The following is a 14,375-nucleotide window of genomic DNA, read 5'->3' as shown; positions in this document are numbered from 1 at the left end:
ACTTCCATGGGAGGTGATGTCATTGTATCTGAGCCTGCACATGAATGATGGGCACGTTCTGCTGTAAAACCTGCGCAGTGCAGCTGCAAAAGGGACTTTAAACCCCTGTCTCTGATGAATTCTTGTGGCTGTGGGGATGCTTGGCCACAAGGGAGGCTGGAGGAGTGGGATAGAGCAGTGGATGTGAGGGGACTGTGCTGAGGAACCCCCTGAGCTGGGTTCCTTTGTCAGGTGAAAGTAGAGACAGCCCAGGATCGAGTACCTCCCTTTTAGGGAGGCCATAAATACAGGAGGGGAACTCGGGGTATAAACCCCAGGCAGGCTGGATGGCACGGGCACAGGATGCCCTGTCCCTCTCGTCCTGACAGGGGCTTTGTCCCTCAGATCTTCAGGGCTGGGCAGGGCAGCCTTTGGCAGTAACAGAGCAACCACAGCAGCCAAGGGAAGGGGTGATGTCCCTGTGCTCACAGGAGCTGGCTGGAGTGACGCCAGCTCGGGGTACAAACCCAATGTGTGCACACAAAGCAGCAGAAGGTGAGGTCAGGTCAGGTCAGGTTGCTCTTGGTGAAGCAGAGGTCAGTTCCTGCAGTGAAGTCAGTCATCGGGGAGCTCCTTCACAGGCTGTACGTCGCCAGGAAGGCGGCGACGGCCACTGCTGCCACTACCACCAGGAGAGGGATCCAGGGGCCGTGCTGTCTCTGCCAGGAGAAGCTAGTGTTACTGGGAGTGTGCTGGGGGACGCCACTTCCATGGCAGCCCTAGCAAACGTGCTCTCTGCAGGGCTCAGAGGAGGGGACAGGGCACAGGGGAGGTGACGTGTCCCAGGCCGGTGTGCAGCACTGGGGTCAGGGCAGGAGCTCCCACCTGAGCCTGGCTGCCCTGGGAGCGGTTCAGCTCGTCGCGGCACTGCCGCAGCCGGGTCAGGCACCACTGGTACTCCTGGCTCAGCGCCTCCAGCTCCGAGCGCAGCTCCGAGCACTGCAGGCACAGCGAGGGGCCGTCGGCAGGAGGGGTCCCCTGGGCTCTGTGTGCCCCCAGGGCTGCTGGGCTGCTGCAGCGGCTGCAGCGCCTCACCCGCAGCTGGGCATGGCTCTGCTGAGCATCCTCGGGTACCTGCGGGGACAGGGCACAGCTCAGAGTTACTGCAGTGTGCTGCTGGGTACCTGCAGGGACAGGGCACAGCTCAGAGTCACTGCTGCTGGGTACCTGGGGTACCTGCAGGGACAGGGCACAGCTCAGAGTCACTGCTGCTGGGTACCTGGGGTACCTGCAGGGACAGGGCACAGCTCAGAGTTACTGCAATGTGCTGCTGGGTACCTGCAGGGACAGGGCACAGCTCAGTTACTGCAGTGTGCTGCTGGGTACCTGCAGGGACAGGGCACAGCTCAGGGTTACTGCTGGGGCACTGCCAGCTTCCCACACCTGCCTGCTTTGCTGCCAGCAGACACAGCACAAGCTCTTTTCCTATGTGCCTCTCAGCTCTGCGACACTAAATTATATTGGTTTTTTATAAGTCCTTTTTAATAGATCCTTGCTGGCTGAACACTGCTATAAGAATTGAGGGGCTGTTGGTTGGCAGAAGGCTGATTTGATGGCAAAGTGTGTGTAAAAGGCTTTGGCTTTTTGGGTTTTCTTGCAGCCCATTTGTACAGGCATTGCTTCTGTTAGCAGAGCCTTGCTGTTATATTTATTGTTGTTATTATTGCAAGCATTTTCCTTTCCTCCTCTCCTTCCTTTATGCTCAGGGGCTTGGTTCTGAAAGCGTGGCTTTGGCTTTTCCCTGTGGGGCTGCTGAGGCTCTCCTGTCTGTGGGAGCAGAGGGATTTGTACAGGGAGAGCTCTGCTACTGCAGCCCAGGCTGCTGCACCCTGCCCTTGTGTACAGGGCCTTCATTGGGGGTCCAGGATAAAACTTGGGGCAGGTAATCCTTACAGGAGCCAAACCCGGGCACCTGCAGGAGCTTTGGTGATTCTGCTGAGTGCCTTCCTCACCTCGTTCTCCTTTGCTGTGGGCCGGAGTGTCCTTTTCTGCATCTCATCCTTCAGACTTTCTGTTCCCTCCTCCTCCTCCTCGGGCTGCTCTGACAGAGCGTTTTGTTTCTCCTTGGCAGGAGTGAGAGGTGGGGTCTGTGTGGTGGAAACCTGGTCTAGAAAAGAGTCAGGCTTCTGATGAGAAACAGCTCCAGGCTCTGGGCTGGCTCTAGCTCTTGTTTACTCAGCACACTTTAGGGATAATATTGGTGTGCTATGCACCAAGCAGAAGACACAGGAGCTAAATTTGTTATCACTGTCTGCTGTAGCTACAAGTTCATCATCTTAAGAGCAATATTTCTAAGCAGTTGCCAGAAATGGAGGGGAGGGAGAGTTAAAATGCCTTTTTTATTGCTTTCTTTTTGTCAGGTACAGCTGTAATTGCAATTACAAACTGGAATGTGTTTTGTTTGGAAAAAATATGTTGGAGCCAGTGAGGTAGAATTTGCAGTGAAATCCATTTATTTTTTAAAGTGTTTGCCATCATAAATATGTTTATAGTTTTAATGTTAGCTAGCAAAACAATTCATTCTGTGTAGCTTTAAAATAACCTTTTATTCTAGAGCACTGCAGACTTTCCTAGGGTCAGGGCTAGTGTTCCTGTGTCCAGGGAGCGCTACGTGGGGGTTACAAAGTTTGCTGACCTGTCCTTTGCACTGTCACCTCCTGGCTCTTCTGTTGGTTGTTCTGGTTGTGGATCACACCTGGGAACACAAAAAGCACCGTTATTGTCTACAGCACTAAAGGAGACCTCTAACTTTGTGCATTTCTGTGTTACTTACTCTGCAAATGGCTGATTGTTGCCTCCAGTGTCACTTTCTGCTCTTGTTCTTTTTGCAATTTATCTGAAATAAGGATAGAAGATCAAGGTTGGTGTAAATCTGTGTATATTTATGCAAGGATGGTATTTTCTGTTCTCCACATGTGTAGAGTGGAGCAGATGTTTTTGGCTGCCCTGGACTTTCTTCTCTGAAGGGATGTGATTTTTAGCTGTTTATTCCCCTTTCTTTTTTGGCAGCTTTATCTCTTGTGCCTCTTGTTCAAGTCATTTATGGTTTATTTTAAAGCTGTTCATGCAAGACCCGTTATGAGATTAGAACTGCCACCTGCTTTCTCTTCCCTAATTATGTTTTAAAATAGCCGTGTGTGAGTTTAAAATAATGTGTGTGAGTTCAAAATAACGAGTGTGAGTTCAAAATAACGTGTGTGAGTTTAAAATAACGTGTGTGAGTTCCCTGGCTGTGTCTGAAGCGTGCTTTAGGACATTACCAGCTCCTCTGTCTGCCCTCACCAGCCAGCACCGGGGCTGATGCTCTGCCAAGGGTGGCAAGTCCTGCCTCAAGCTGAGGACGTATCTCAGGTTTTTATTTCTTTTCAGGTCTCCCATCACATCCTTTCCTCTGGCAAAACCACTTCTCTGAACTCTTTAGTCTGGCCCGGAACAGTTTTGGGGGGCTGTGGCAATCAGCAGCCTCGGTGGCGCGCTGAGACGCGCGGTGTGCTGGAATGAGCGTGGTGTGCACGCTGCTCCGAGCCCTGGGGAACGCTTCGGGAGCTCTGCCCGGGTCCCTGGCGGTTCCCGGAGGGCACAGGCGGCCCCGGTACCTCGGATGCGGCGGATGAGGCCGGCCTGGAGGTCGTTGTCGCTGCGCAGGGCGCTGGCTGTCTGCAGCAGCTCCGTGCGCTCGTCCCGCAGCGCCCGCAGCTCCCGGCTCTGCCGCTGGCTCTGCGCGTCCGCCCGCTGCGCCGGGACAGACAGACAGACAGACAGACAGGCAGACACACAGACAGACACACAGCGGGCCGGCTTGGCAGGGCTCACAGCTCTCCTCGTGCTGCCCCCGCGCCGCCTTCCACTGCCCCAGCCCCAGGGTCCAGCCCGGCCCGTGTGATTATCCCTCTGCATCTCTAGGTACTGATGTATGTTACTCTTCTAATATATTAATTACAGTCGACTTCCAATCCTTAGAATCTGGTTTGAACCCACAGAAGAGTAATAAGCACAATCCTATTCATACTGGCCCTATCACTGACCCTGCGCATCCTCCTAACTTCACTAAACTTTTGACTCGCCCAAATAACCCCCGACTCAGAAAAACTATCCCCAAATAACCCCCGACTCAGAAAAACTATCCCCAAATAACGCCCGACTCAGAAAAACTATCCCCACATGAATGCGGATTAACCCCCCTGGGATGCAGGGGCAGCCACGGCTGCTCTGGGCACCCAACAGCAGCAAAATCCCAGAGCAGGCTGCTCCTGCAGGGAGCCCACGTACCTGCAGCTCGCTCTGGAGAGCCTGGAAGCTGTTTCTGAGCTCGGTGTGTGCTGTGGTCTCCTTGGTCAGCTCGGCTCTGAGTGTGGCATTGTGCTCCTTCCAGAGGGCGAGGTCCTCTCGCATCTCTGCCAGGCTTCTCTGGGGAGCAGAGAGGGACCCAGGGGTGGCTGTAACCCAGGCCCCAGCGTGCCCCAGGCCCCGGAGGACGCTGCCAGCCTGCCCTGGTGCCACCAGCCGGGCTGTGCTGGGCAGCGCTGGCTCCCCCAGCAGCAGCAGCGCACAAACACCCGTGTGGGGCTGATGCCATCTGATGGACAGAGCCAAGCAGGGCAGCGCTCCCTCTGGAACACTTTCCTGTGCTGCCAGCAGGCTGGAGGAGCCCGGTGGTACTTGGGATAAAGCTCGCTTGTCTTTCTGCAGATATGTTATCCTGTGGGTCAAAGCAATTTGCTGCCTCTTGGGGAAATCCTATTTTCATATAAATAAGCAACTGCAGAAAAAAAACAGCTCTGGAGACCTCTGGCCCGGTGTCTGATGGTGTGAGCAGGACAGGAATGGCCCAGAGGGATGGTGGGAGGGAAGGGATTGCAATTGGAGCTGACAAACCCGAGTACACTTCCCCAGCTGTGAGCTGTCTGTAACCTGGTGTGCAGCTTTTGGAGTGAGTACAGGTTGCACTAAAGCTGCTTTGGGCTTTGCTGAGTAGCTAAAACTTCATATTTTTTATCTTTGCTGCTGATGGCAAGCCTGTCATCACCTTTCCCTGACATGTGGGTTTTCTTTGTCACAGCTGGGCTAAATTAAAGCCAAGCCAGGTGTAAGACATACTGCTCACCTGAGAGTTCTGCAGCTGCTGCTCTGTTAGGAGTTTTTCCTCCAGCATCTTCTGAAGAGCCTCTTTTGCCTTCTGCTCATAGGTCTGCTTCTGGTCCTCCATCTCGATCAGGATCTTCTTCACACACTCCTTTGAGTAACTCTTGAAACAAAGAAAGAGCTTGAGGTGCTTTATGTGTCAGATTCTCACCTTGCTAAATATGAGTGTTAGCAAAGAGTCTGTCAATGCTGCTGCTATTGTGCTGTGAAGCGTTGCTTCAGCAAAGAGTTAAAGTCCTTTTTGGATCGGTATCTCATCAGATTGATGTAGAAACTGAGGCCCGGCCCAGTGACAAGGCTTGGTTTTTGTTTTCCTGCCTTTCCTCAGCCGTGTTTGCCAGTGAATCAGGCATTACCTGGCTGCAGGCCTGCAGCTGATTTTCCAGCACCCGCAGTTTGCACCTCAGTTTGTCCTCGTTCAGCTGGCCCTGGGGAAAAGCAATTGAAGTGAGATGTGAAATCATGAACTGCACAATGTGCCCCCAATGTTTTGCTGGGTTGTGTTTTGGTTCATTTTCTCCCTTTATCTGTAATCAGATCAAAGTCTCTTCAGTGCTGAGAGCTCAAGGAAACCTTCCCAGCCTCAGAATAAATGGGATATGGGGGAAGTGACACTTTTATGGATTGAGAACCTGTCCTGAGGCGTTTCTCTGGTTACTGAGTGCAGGTGCTGGCAGTGACATGACAAGTTAGGAGCAAGGGGATTTTGGGCTGTTGTGGCTGGCTTTGGCAGAAATGCAGCTCTGCCTGTCCCCACTGTTCTCTGTCCCCTCCCTCCCTGCCTCGAGCTCCAGCTGCTGGAACGCTCTTGTCTGCTTGTTTTCCTTAGAAAGTGGGTTGGGTCTGTGTTGCAACATCTGCACTTGGGCAGGGGGATGGAGGGCAGGGGGATGATTCATTTTCCTCACTGTCATCGGCCTGTTTCGGTGTTAGTCAGGCTGCTCAGGCCCCGTGGAAGCAGACTGCATGCAAATTCACATAACATTGCTAGCAAAGAGTTCACGTGGGCTGGTTTCCACCACCAGTACTGAGAACACCAATATCTGTGCCCACTGCCGTCTGAAGTCACGACTCTGACAAGAAACTCCCCGGTGTTACAGGAATAGCTGACAGAGCCGAGCAAACCAGACTGCCGGTGTCTCAGCACTGGTTAAACTTGCACAGAAGCACATTTACAGTCCCAAAGACTCCATCTTCCCAGTTCAGCTGTTGGTGCAAAGAGCTGAAGGCTCCTAGTACGTAGGTGGAATTTTGAAAAGCAATTTTAGATGTGCAATGTTCTGCCTGGTTTTCCTCAGCTCTCCTCCTCCGCTGTCTGCACAGGCTCCAGCTGTGCACAGATGTGGCTGTGCCATCATCCATCCATCCATCCATCCATCCATCCATCCATCCATCCATCCATCCATCCATCATCCATCCATCCATCCATCCATCCATCCATCCATCCATCCATCCATCATCCATCCATCCATCCATCCATCCATCCATCCATCCATCCATCCATCCATCCATCCATCCATCATCCATCTCTCCATCCATCCATCCATCCATCCATCCATCCATCCATCCATCCATCCATCCATCATCCATCCATCCATCATCCATCCATCCATCCATCCATCCATCCATCCATCCATCCATCCATCCATCCATCCATCCCTCCCTCCCTCCCTCCCTCCCTTTGCCAGCCCCACCTGCCTCATGGAATCCCCTCCCAGCAGCAGCATCTCCCTGTTGGCTCCAGCACGAAGGGGATTATCAGGCTGATGAAAAGCTGATTTTTAGGCTGAGGTACATCTGATTTTTAGGCCAATAAAAAGCTGATTTTAGGCCAATGAAAAGCTGAGTTTTAGGCTGAGGAACAGCAGCATGCAAGAGGCAGCAGCAAAGTCTCTCCTGTCCTGCACAGGGCAGCGAGCAGCAAGGAGCACCCACCTGTTGGTATTCTGAGGTTTCATGGCCACTTCCTGCACCTGTGGCTGGCTGTTTTTTCCTGCTCACGTTATATTGGAGGGGCGAGCAAAGGCGGAAGTTTCTCACCACAGGATGTGTCTAACACAAGTTTTTGTCCCTCCTCACCCAATCACTCGCTTCTCTGCCCCAACAGAACTTTCAAACCACTTTTTTTTTTAATGACACAACAGCACGAATTGTTTGATTTAAGGATCCTATCAAAAAGCCTCATATATCACATAAAATGTATCATCTTAATTTTGCATCCTCATAGAAGACAAAAAGGGCCTTTTCTGCTGTTTGTCCCACCCATCCTGAGGAGAGAGGCAGGGGAGGTGATGGGGGGTCCTGCAGCTCTCTGGTACCTGCCAGGATTTCTCTGAAGCCTGCAGCAGGGTGGACAGGAGCTCCTGCAAAATCACCATCTTCTGCTTGAGCATCAGCTCACGGTGCAGGGCCTCCTGTGGGACAGGGACACGGTCAGTGGGGCCAGAGCTGGGGCACAGCCCAGAGCCCCCAGCCCAGAGCCCCCAGCCCAGGGCTGGCCCTGCCTGGGCTCCAGGTCTTTGGGGTCTGTTGGCTTTTTTGGCCACGTTAAAACTGGCCTTTTAACACCCCTTCATTTAGCAATATTAATAATTGTAATAAGTATTATTCTTGGTGAAAACCAGCTGTCCCAGTGGGTGCTGAGCACTGTTTGGTACCTACCTTCAGGTAGTTGGAGAGCTGCACCATTTCCTGAAAGGGAAAGGGCAGGTGTTTAATAATAGGATTGTTTCAGTTTATAAATATGGCATGAACTTGCTACAAAAAACGAAATATTTTTAAATAAAAGTGAATTAACAGCCTATATTTGGGTGGAGACGGAGAGCCTGCTGGGGCCCATTGGGTTAGTTTTTCCAGAGAAGTGGAAATATTCCCACAGCAGTTTACCTTTCAGGAGTTCCATCACCTGTGCTTTGCTTACCTTGTTTAAAACTGCTATTCCCCAGCTGCAACGACAAACAAAGAGCGTTACTGAGGGAGGGTCTCCGGCTGGACGCCCCTCCCCAGCTGTGTCTGTGCAGCCTTCGTGGGGCACGGCCAGGGAGGGCAGAGCTGCTCACTCTGTCTGCTGGCTGGAGTCCGTCACGGCCGAGCCGGGCAGGGTCTGTGTCCCTGCGGAGGCGAGGGGACAGCGTGGGCACGATGCCCCCCGGGAGGGGCTGTGGCCGTCCTCCTTGGGCGAGCGCGTCCGTCCCTGTCCCGGCAGGGCCCCCCCGGCCTCGGGGCCCAGGTTTCTCCTGCGGAGGAACTCGGCCTGCCGGGGGCTGGCGGCCGTGCCCCGGCCCGGGGTGACGGTGGCCCTGCAGCAGGTGGCATTGACCCTGCCCCGCAGCCGCTCCCGCGCCTCCTGCCGCCGCTCGCTCCTCTCCTCGTAGCTCTCTGCCCTCCTGGGCATGCTGGCCCCGTCCCCTGGGGGCTGCGCCCTGTGGAAGAGCCCAGAACACGGGGGATCAGGGAAATCCAGCCGCTTCTGGGGTTTGTGGGTGTGGGGCAGTGCTTCAGGAGTGCCAGTCACATCCAGGGTACTCCCATGATGATTAGTTTGTATAAAATATGCTCTGTAATTCTTCACGCTGTCCTGGTGGTAGCTGTGGGGTGCTCAGAGCTCATTCCTGGTGCTTTCTTTTACTGTAGGGGTCTCCTTTGAATGTGAGCAGCATTTTTGGGGTGGTGCCTGGCTGGGGAAGGTGCCCACAAGCCCCAGCCAGGACACTGCTCCAAAAGTTGAGCATTTTTCAACTTATTTTGCTCTGTTTTGTGTGTTCTGCTCAGCCTCCACTCGTCCATCTCTTCCCACCAGGAAAAGCTCACTCCTCTCCCACCTGTGCTGCCTCTGCCTTGCCCAGCCCGTCCCAGGGCTGTAAAAGCCTCAGCTCACCAAAAATGCACTGAAAAGCAGGATAAAGCTTAGAGAAACCCAGCCCATTACTCACCCGGGGCTGAGCAAACCCTGCAGGCTTTCTTGACAAGCCAATGCTCCATTTCCTCCTTCTGCTACCCCAAATTACCCTCTGTAATTAAACCTGTCCTCTACCTTTGCTTTCCGAGCTGTTACACCTCTTGCTCCAAGGAAAACCAGGAAAAACCCTCTGCTTCTTGCTGGTTCACATTACAGCTCCCCAGTGGAGGTTGTGTAGGCTGAAATTGGGGTGAAAAAGGAGGGAAAAGGTGCCTGGTGCTGCCCTCGGCCTCTGCCAGCCCCAGAACTGGCGCTGCGGGCGCCGCACACTCACCTGTGCCAGGCTCCTGTCCTGCCCCTCGGGTGCCGTGCCCAGGCGGGTGTCTCAGGGCGGGAGCACGCCCCAGCTGCCCTCCTCATGCCCAGCAGCTCCTGCTGTGCTCTCCTGCTCGCTCTGTGCAACAGGAAACGCTGCAGCTGCGGCCGAGCCCCGGTTCCTGTCTGTGCCCGCAGCCTGGCCCAGCGGGGTCGGGCTCATCTCGGGAGCCCCGAGGGTCCAGCCTGGCCCCGAGCAGAACCAGCAGCTCGGTTATCTCCTGGGCATCTCCCCGTGCTGCTCTGTGACACTCGGGGGAGCTGGAGCTGCCCGTGGCACTCGGGGACGGAGTTCCCCTGAGCGGCTTTGGGGAAGCACAGTAATGCTATTATTGGAAGGCTTCTTGCAGGTTGGAAAGGGGAATAAAACCCGTGTTTTGGCAGCTGAGGAGAGGTCAGGAATGGCAGAAATTCATTAAGGTCTTTAGAGAAGTGAAAGCTGCGTTAATGCAAATCGGGAGGAGGTTGGTTCAGCCAGCTGGGCGCTGATAAGGGCGCCCTGCCCTGATAAGGGCTCCCACGTGGAGAAAGAACACCCAGAACAGCAGAGATCTCAAAGCAACGTTGGATTTATTCCTACAAAGACTGGCATGGAAGGGATGTGTGACAGAAATCTCCAGATTCAGAGACTCTCTCGTGGCTTTGGGAGATCTGTGCTGCCTGGCCCAAAGTCTGGTCCTGGGCCAGGGCTCAGCTCAGCTGCCTCGGTGGCTCTCCAGGGGAACAGTGTCTGCAGGGTGAGCAGGAACCTGCTGCTGGGCAGCCCTTCTCTGAAGTGCCTCCTGGCTGCCAAAAGCCCTTTACAAGAGCTTATTGCTAAAAAGGACATTTTTGTGCTGCCTCACAGGCTCCTGGAGTGCCCTGCCCCAGGCTGCCAGGGCGTCAGCAGAGGGATGCCCCAGGGTGTGGAGAGGGCACCGAGCAGCTGGGCTCACAGCCAGACCCGTCCTGAGCAGCCGGGCTCACAGTCAGACCCATCCTGCTTGGCCCCAGGTGTGCCTGTACAGCCCCAGGTGTGCCAGGACAGCCCAAGTGCGCCAGGACAGACCAGGTATGCCAGCCCATCCCCAGGTGTCCTAGCACAGCCCAGGTGTCCCCGGAGTCCCAGCACTGCCCAGGTGTCCCAGCACATCCCCAGGTGTCCCCGGAGTCCCAGCACAACCCCAGGTGTCCCAGCACAGCCCCAGGTGTCCCAGCACATCCCAGGTCTCCCAGCACATCCCCAGGTGTCCCAGCCCATCCCCAGGTGTCCCAGCCCATGCCCAGGTGTCCCGGGTGTCCCCAAGTCCCAGGCTACGTTCTCCGCACGTTCTCCAGGCGGTAGCTGCCGCGGAGCAGCCCCTCCAGCAGCTCGGGGGCGAGGCCGTGCAGGAGCAGCGCGGTGCCGACGGCCGGCCCGGGGTAGCGCAGCTCCCGGCGGCGCAGGGCCCCGGCCCGGATGATCTCCAGGGCACACTCCTCCTTGGGGGCCGGCGTGTCGGGGATGACGTGGGACACGGCCCGTACGGCGCTCTCTGCAACGGGACGGGGAAGGCTCGGGGGGACGCAGCGGCTTTGGGGGGTCCGGGGCACCCCAGAGCCACAGAGCCGAACCCGCAGGCTCTGGGATCAGACTGCTTAACGAGGCTCAGAACAGTGACAGTGACAATTATAAATGTCCTTCCCCTCCCTTTGCTTTCCACCCCTGAGTTCACTGAGCCTGGCAGAGTCCAAGGCCTCAGGGCTCACTTTTGGAAGGGTTGGGGTCCCGTTCCCACAGCTGCAGAGGCAGGGAAGGCTCCAGCAGCTGTGGCAGAGCAGACTGGCACCAGGGACAGGGGCTGGGCTCAGCTGGAATGGGCTGGAACGGGTTCCTGGCGGGGCTGAGCTCACCTGTGTTGATGTAGCCCAGGATGCAGAGCGTGATGGAAACGTTGATCTTGTCTATGATGAGCTCCTGCCTCAAGGAGCTGAAAAATCCGTCTAGGGCAAACTTGGTTGCCGAATAGGGAGCAGTAAAAGGGCCGGCAATTTTACCTGGAGCAGAGACACAGGGCAGGCGTTCAGGTGCTGGGCAGGCACCAGGCTGCACAGCTTCCCTTCCACTTGCCCTGCCGGTAGCTCCAGTGCTTGGATTTAGGGTGTTGGGATAAACTGAGAGATAAAGCACACTCAGGAATGTTCAAATTGTGACGAATGGCACAAAGGGCCTTCCAGAGCAGCTTTTGCATCCCTGCAGAGATGCCCAGGTACTGCCAATGTGTGTTCAGTGTGAAATCACCTGCACTGCAGCATGGGAAGGTGATCAGAGGGCGCCAAGAGCCTGACAGGACAGGAGATAAATTTCCCAGAGGATTTGAGTTGTGCAGAGTTAATCACGTGCTGCCCCTGGGTGCCAGCCCTGCCTGTGGTCCCTCCTGTGCCTTTTGGAGCAGTCTGAGCAGGGACCGTGGCAGGAGAGGAAGGGCTGTGGCAGGAGCTCACCTGCTATGGATGAGACCACCACGATGCTGCCCTCGCTCTCCCTCAGCAGGGGCAGGGCAGCCGTGGCCAGCGCCACGTAGCTCACAAAGTTGGTCTCCATGAGGCTGCGGACGTGCTCCACGTCCCCGCTGAAGAAGGTGAAGCCGCTCTGGCCAATGTGGTTGAGGATGAGCATGTCCAGGCCCCCTGTGGGCAGAGCAGCCGTGCCACCAGCCACGGAGCCGGCACCTCCAGGGGCTGGGCTGCACGGGGCTGAGCAGGGAGCACCTACCCCAGGTGTTCTCAGCCTCCCTGAGCACCTCCTCGGGCAGGCTGGGGCTGGCCATGGAGCCGCTGATGTAGCGGGCGGAGGCAGCGCCGAGCTCCAGGCACCGCTCCACAACCTGGGGAGGGAAGGGGCTCTGAGGGACCCACCTGCATGGAGCCCCAGCCCGGGCTGCTCCTGTGCTGGGCCAGGCAGGGCTGCTGCTGGGGTAGCCCTGGATGAGTCTGCAGGGTACCAGGTGTGCCCTGGGGTGGGTCTGCAGGGTACCAGGTGTGCCCAGGGTGGATGTGCAGGTACCAGGTGTGCCCGTGTGCCCAGGCTGGGGTGAATATCACATCCAGCCCAGCACGCCCCCCTTGCCGTTTACTTTCTGCAGCTTGGCCTCTGTGCGTGCCGTGAGCAGCAGGTGTGCCTCCATCCGTGCCAGGTGATATGCCATCTGCTCCCCGATGCCGCTGCTGGCTCCCGTCACGATCACCCGCTTCCCCCGGAGCATCTCTGCCGAGGAGGGTGCAGAGCTCAGTGCTGGCTCAGCCCTGGCACAGCCCCGGCACAGCCCCGGCACAGTCCCAGCACAGCCCTGGCACAGCCCTGGCACAGCCCCGGCACAGCCCCGGCACAGTCCCAGCACAGCCCTGGCACAGCCCTGGCACAGCCCTGGCACAGCCCTCGCTGCCCCTCTGCTCCTCCCTGTCCCTGCGGCTCCCCCGTGCCCCTGGCAGCCCGGTCAGACCCTGCTGCAGTCTGACCCCAATCCCAGCGGGGTGGGGAGGCCTGAGCTCTGCACCCCTGCCCAGGGAGCAGGGGGAGCTGGCCAATAAAGGATTGAATGTTTAAAGGGAGAAGTGCTTGTTTCCCGGATAAGTCATTGGCAGGGGTCAGGCACTGTCCCATCAGAGCCGGTGTAGCCCTGCGAGTTTCCCCATGCCCTGACCCCTTGCCTGGGGCAGCCTGACCTCCCCTCAGCCCTCCCTGGCTGTGCCAGCCCCGTCCAGGTCCCTCTGGTGGTGCTTGTGGAGCCTGCTTCTCCCTGCTTGTCCCTGCTGGTCCCTGCTGGTCCCTGCTGGTCCCTGCTGGTCCCTGCTGGTCTCTGCTTGTCCCTGCTGGTCCCTGCTTGTCCCTGCTGGTCCCTGCTGGTCCCTGCTTCTCCCGGGACTCACCTTCATTGAAGTTCTCAGGTGCTGAGTAAAAATAAAAGGCCAGTGCTGCTCCCAGCAAAGGGATGAGAATCTTGAGCAGCAAGCCCATCCCTCTGCAGAGGAAAGGCAGGAACCAGACGAGCCCCACGGGGAGGTGAAGGTGGCTGGAGCTCGCGAATGGGGCAGGGCAGTTTTGAGCTGGCTCTTATCTCACACAAGTTTGCTGATGGACCTTTTCTTTGCCCTGCCGGTGATTTAGCAAACATTAACCTAATGAAGCGTGTGGCTTTGGACTTTAGGCTGTCCCTTTGCACCCTGGGCCTGCCGGGAGTGCCAGGTGTGCTTTTGGACAGAAGGGAAGGCACCGAGCAGTGGTCTGGGGGCTGCCCAGGGGCTGGGACAGCAGTGTCCCCTCGGAGCAGACATCCCTGGCACCACGGACATCCCTTTCTCCACCTCTAAACCAGGAGCAGCCCCTTCCTTTCCTTCCCTTCCCTTCCCTCCCTCGCTGGCTGCCTGAGGATTCACTGAGCAGTGCTCCTGTACACGTCCACAGCCAGAGCTGGGGAGAGCAGGGCGCAGGTTCCATTTCCCATCCACTGCCGATGATCCTGGGTTATCCTCTGGGATATCACCATGGGGGCAACACTGTCATTTTGCTGGGTGGCTCTTACCCCTAAAATGTATCCCTGTGGAGGAATCCATGGGCTGCAAAAGGCAGTAAAGGAGCCAAGTGGATGAATAGGAAAGATCTCCAGCTTTGCCAGGGTGGTGATTCTGCTCAGTGCCTGCTGGGCAGGTGGCAAATGGCTTTGACGGTGATTTTCTGGAAATTTAAAGCGCAGAACCCACTCGGTGTGTGCTGGTTTGTGTGGGTAAGGAGAAATTAGGAGCGAATTGTTCCCTGTGAGGGTGGCAGGCCCTGGCACAGGTGCCCAGAGCAGCAGTGCCCGCCCTTGGATCCCTGGCAGTGCCCATGAACAGCTGGGAAAGGCCATAAATCCCCGCCAGCACATGCAGCGCTGTCCGGCTAATACACTTTATTTAATAATTA

The 14,375-nt window shown here is 56.4% G+C and overlaps 2 protein-coding genes across 2 annotated transcripts; both read right to left on the bottom strand.

Moving 5' to 3' along the window:
• Positions 1-129: 129 nt before the first annotated feature.
• TRAF3IP3 (TRAF3 interacting protein 3) lies at positions 130-9,499 on the bottom strand. Its single transcript, XM_063177743.1, has 14 exons — positions 9,414-9,499; positions 8,241-8,603; positions 8,102-8,126; positions 7,843-7,872; positions 7,500-7,595; positions 5,538-5,609; positions 5,144-5,284; positions 4,309-4,446; positions 3,636-3,771; positions 2,813-2,875; positions 2,675-2,734; positions 1,992-2,146; positions 865-1,113; positions 130-698 (listed from the first exon to the last, which is right to left on the bottom strand). The coding sequence occupies exons 1-14, from the start codon at positions 9,497-9,499 to the stop codon at positions 615-617; spliced, it is 1,698 nt and encodes a 565-aa protein (XP_063033813.1). The 3' UTR covers positions 130-614.
• Positions 9,500-10,007: 508 nt separating this feature from the next.
• Positions 10,008-14,291, bottom strand: LOC134430252 (11-beta-hydroxysteroid dehydrogenase 1-like). Its single transcript, XM_063177826.1, has 7 exons — positions 13,996-14,291; positions 13,343-13,565; positions 12,550-12,680; positions 12,189-12,300; positions 11,918-12,103; positions 11,327-11,470; positions 10,008-10,968 (listed from the first exon to the last, which is right to left on the bottom strand). Exons 2-7 carry the CDS (start codon positions 13,428-13,430, stop codon positions 10,748-10,750), a joined length of 882 nt encoding a protein of 293 aa, XP_063033896.1. The 5' UTR covers positions 13,431-13,565; positions 13,996-14,291; the 3' UTR covers positions 10,008-10,747.
• Positions 14,292-14,375: the final 84 nt, after the last annotated feature.

The sequence above is a fragment of the Melospiza melodia genome, chromosome 28 (assembly GCF_035770615.1).
Source record: "Melospiza melodia melodia isolate bMelMel2 chromosome 28, bMelMel2.pri, whole genome shotgun sequence".
Classification (NCBI taxonomy): Eukaryota; Metazoa; Chordata; class Aves; order Passeriformes; family Passerellidae; genus Melospiza; species Melospiza melodia.
Note: the sequence above shows the minus strand (reverse complement) of the source record. Positions and strands in the feature narration are given on the sequence as shown.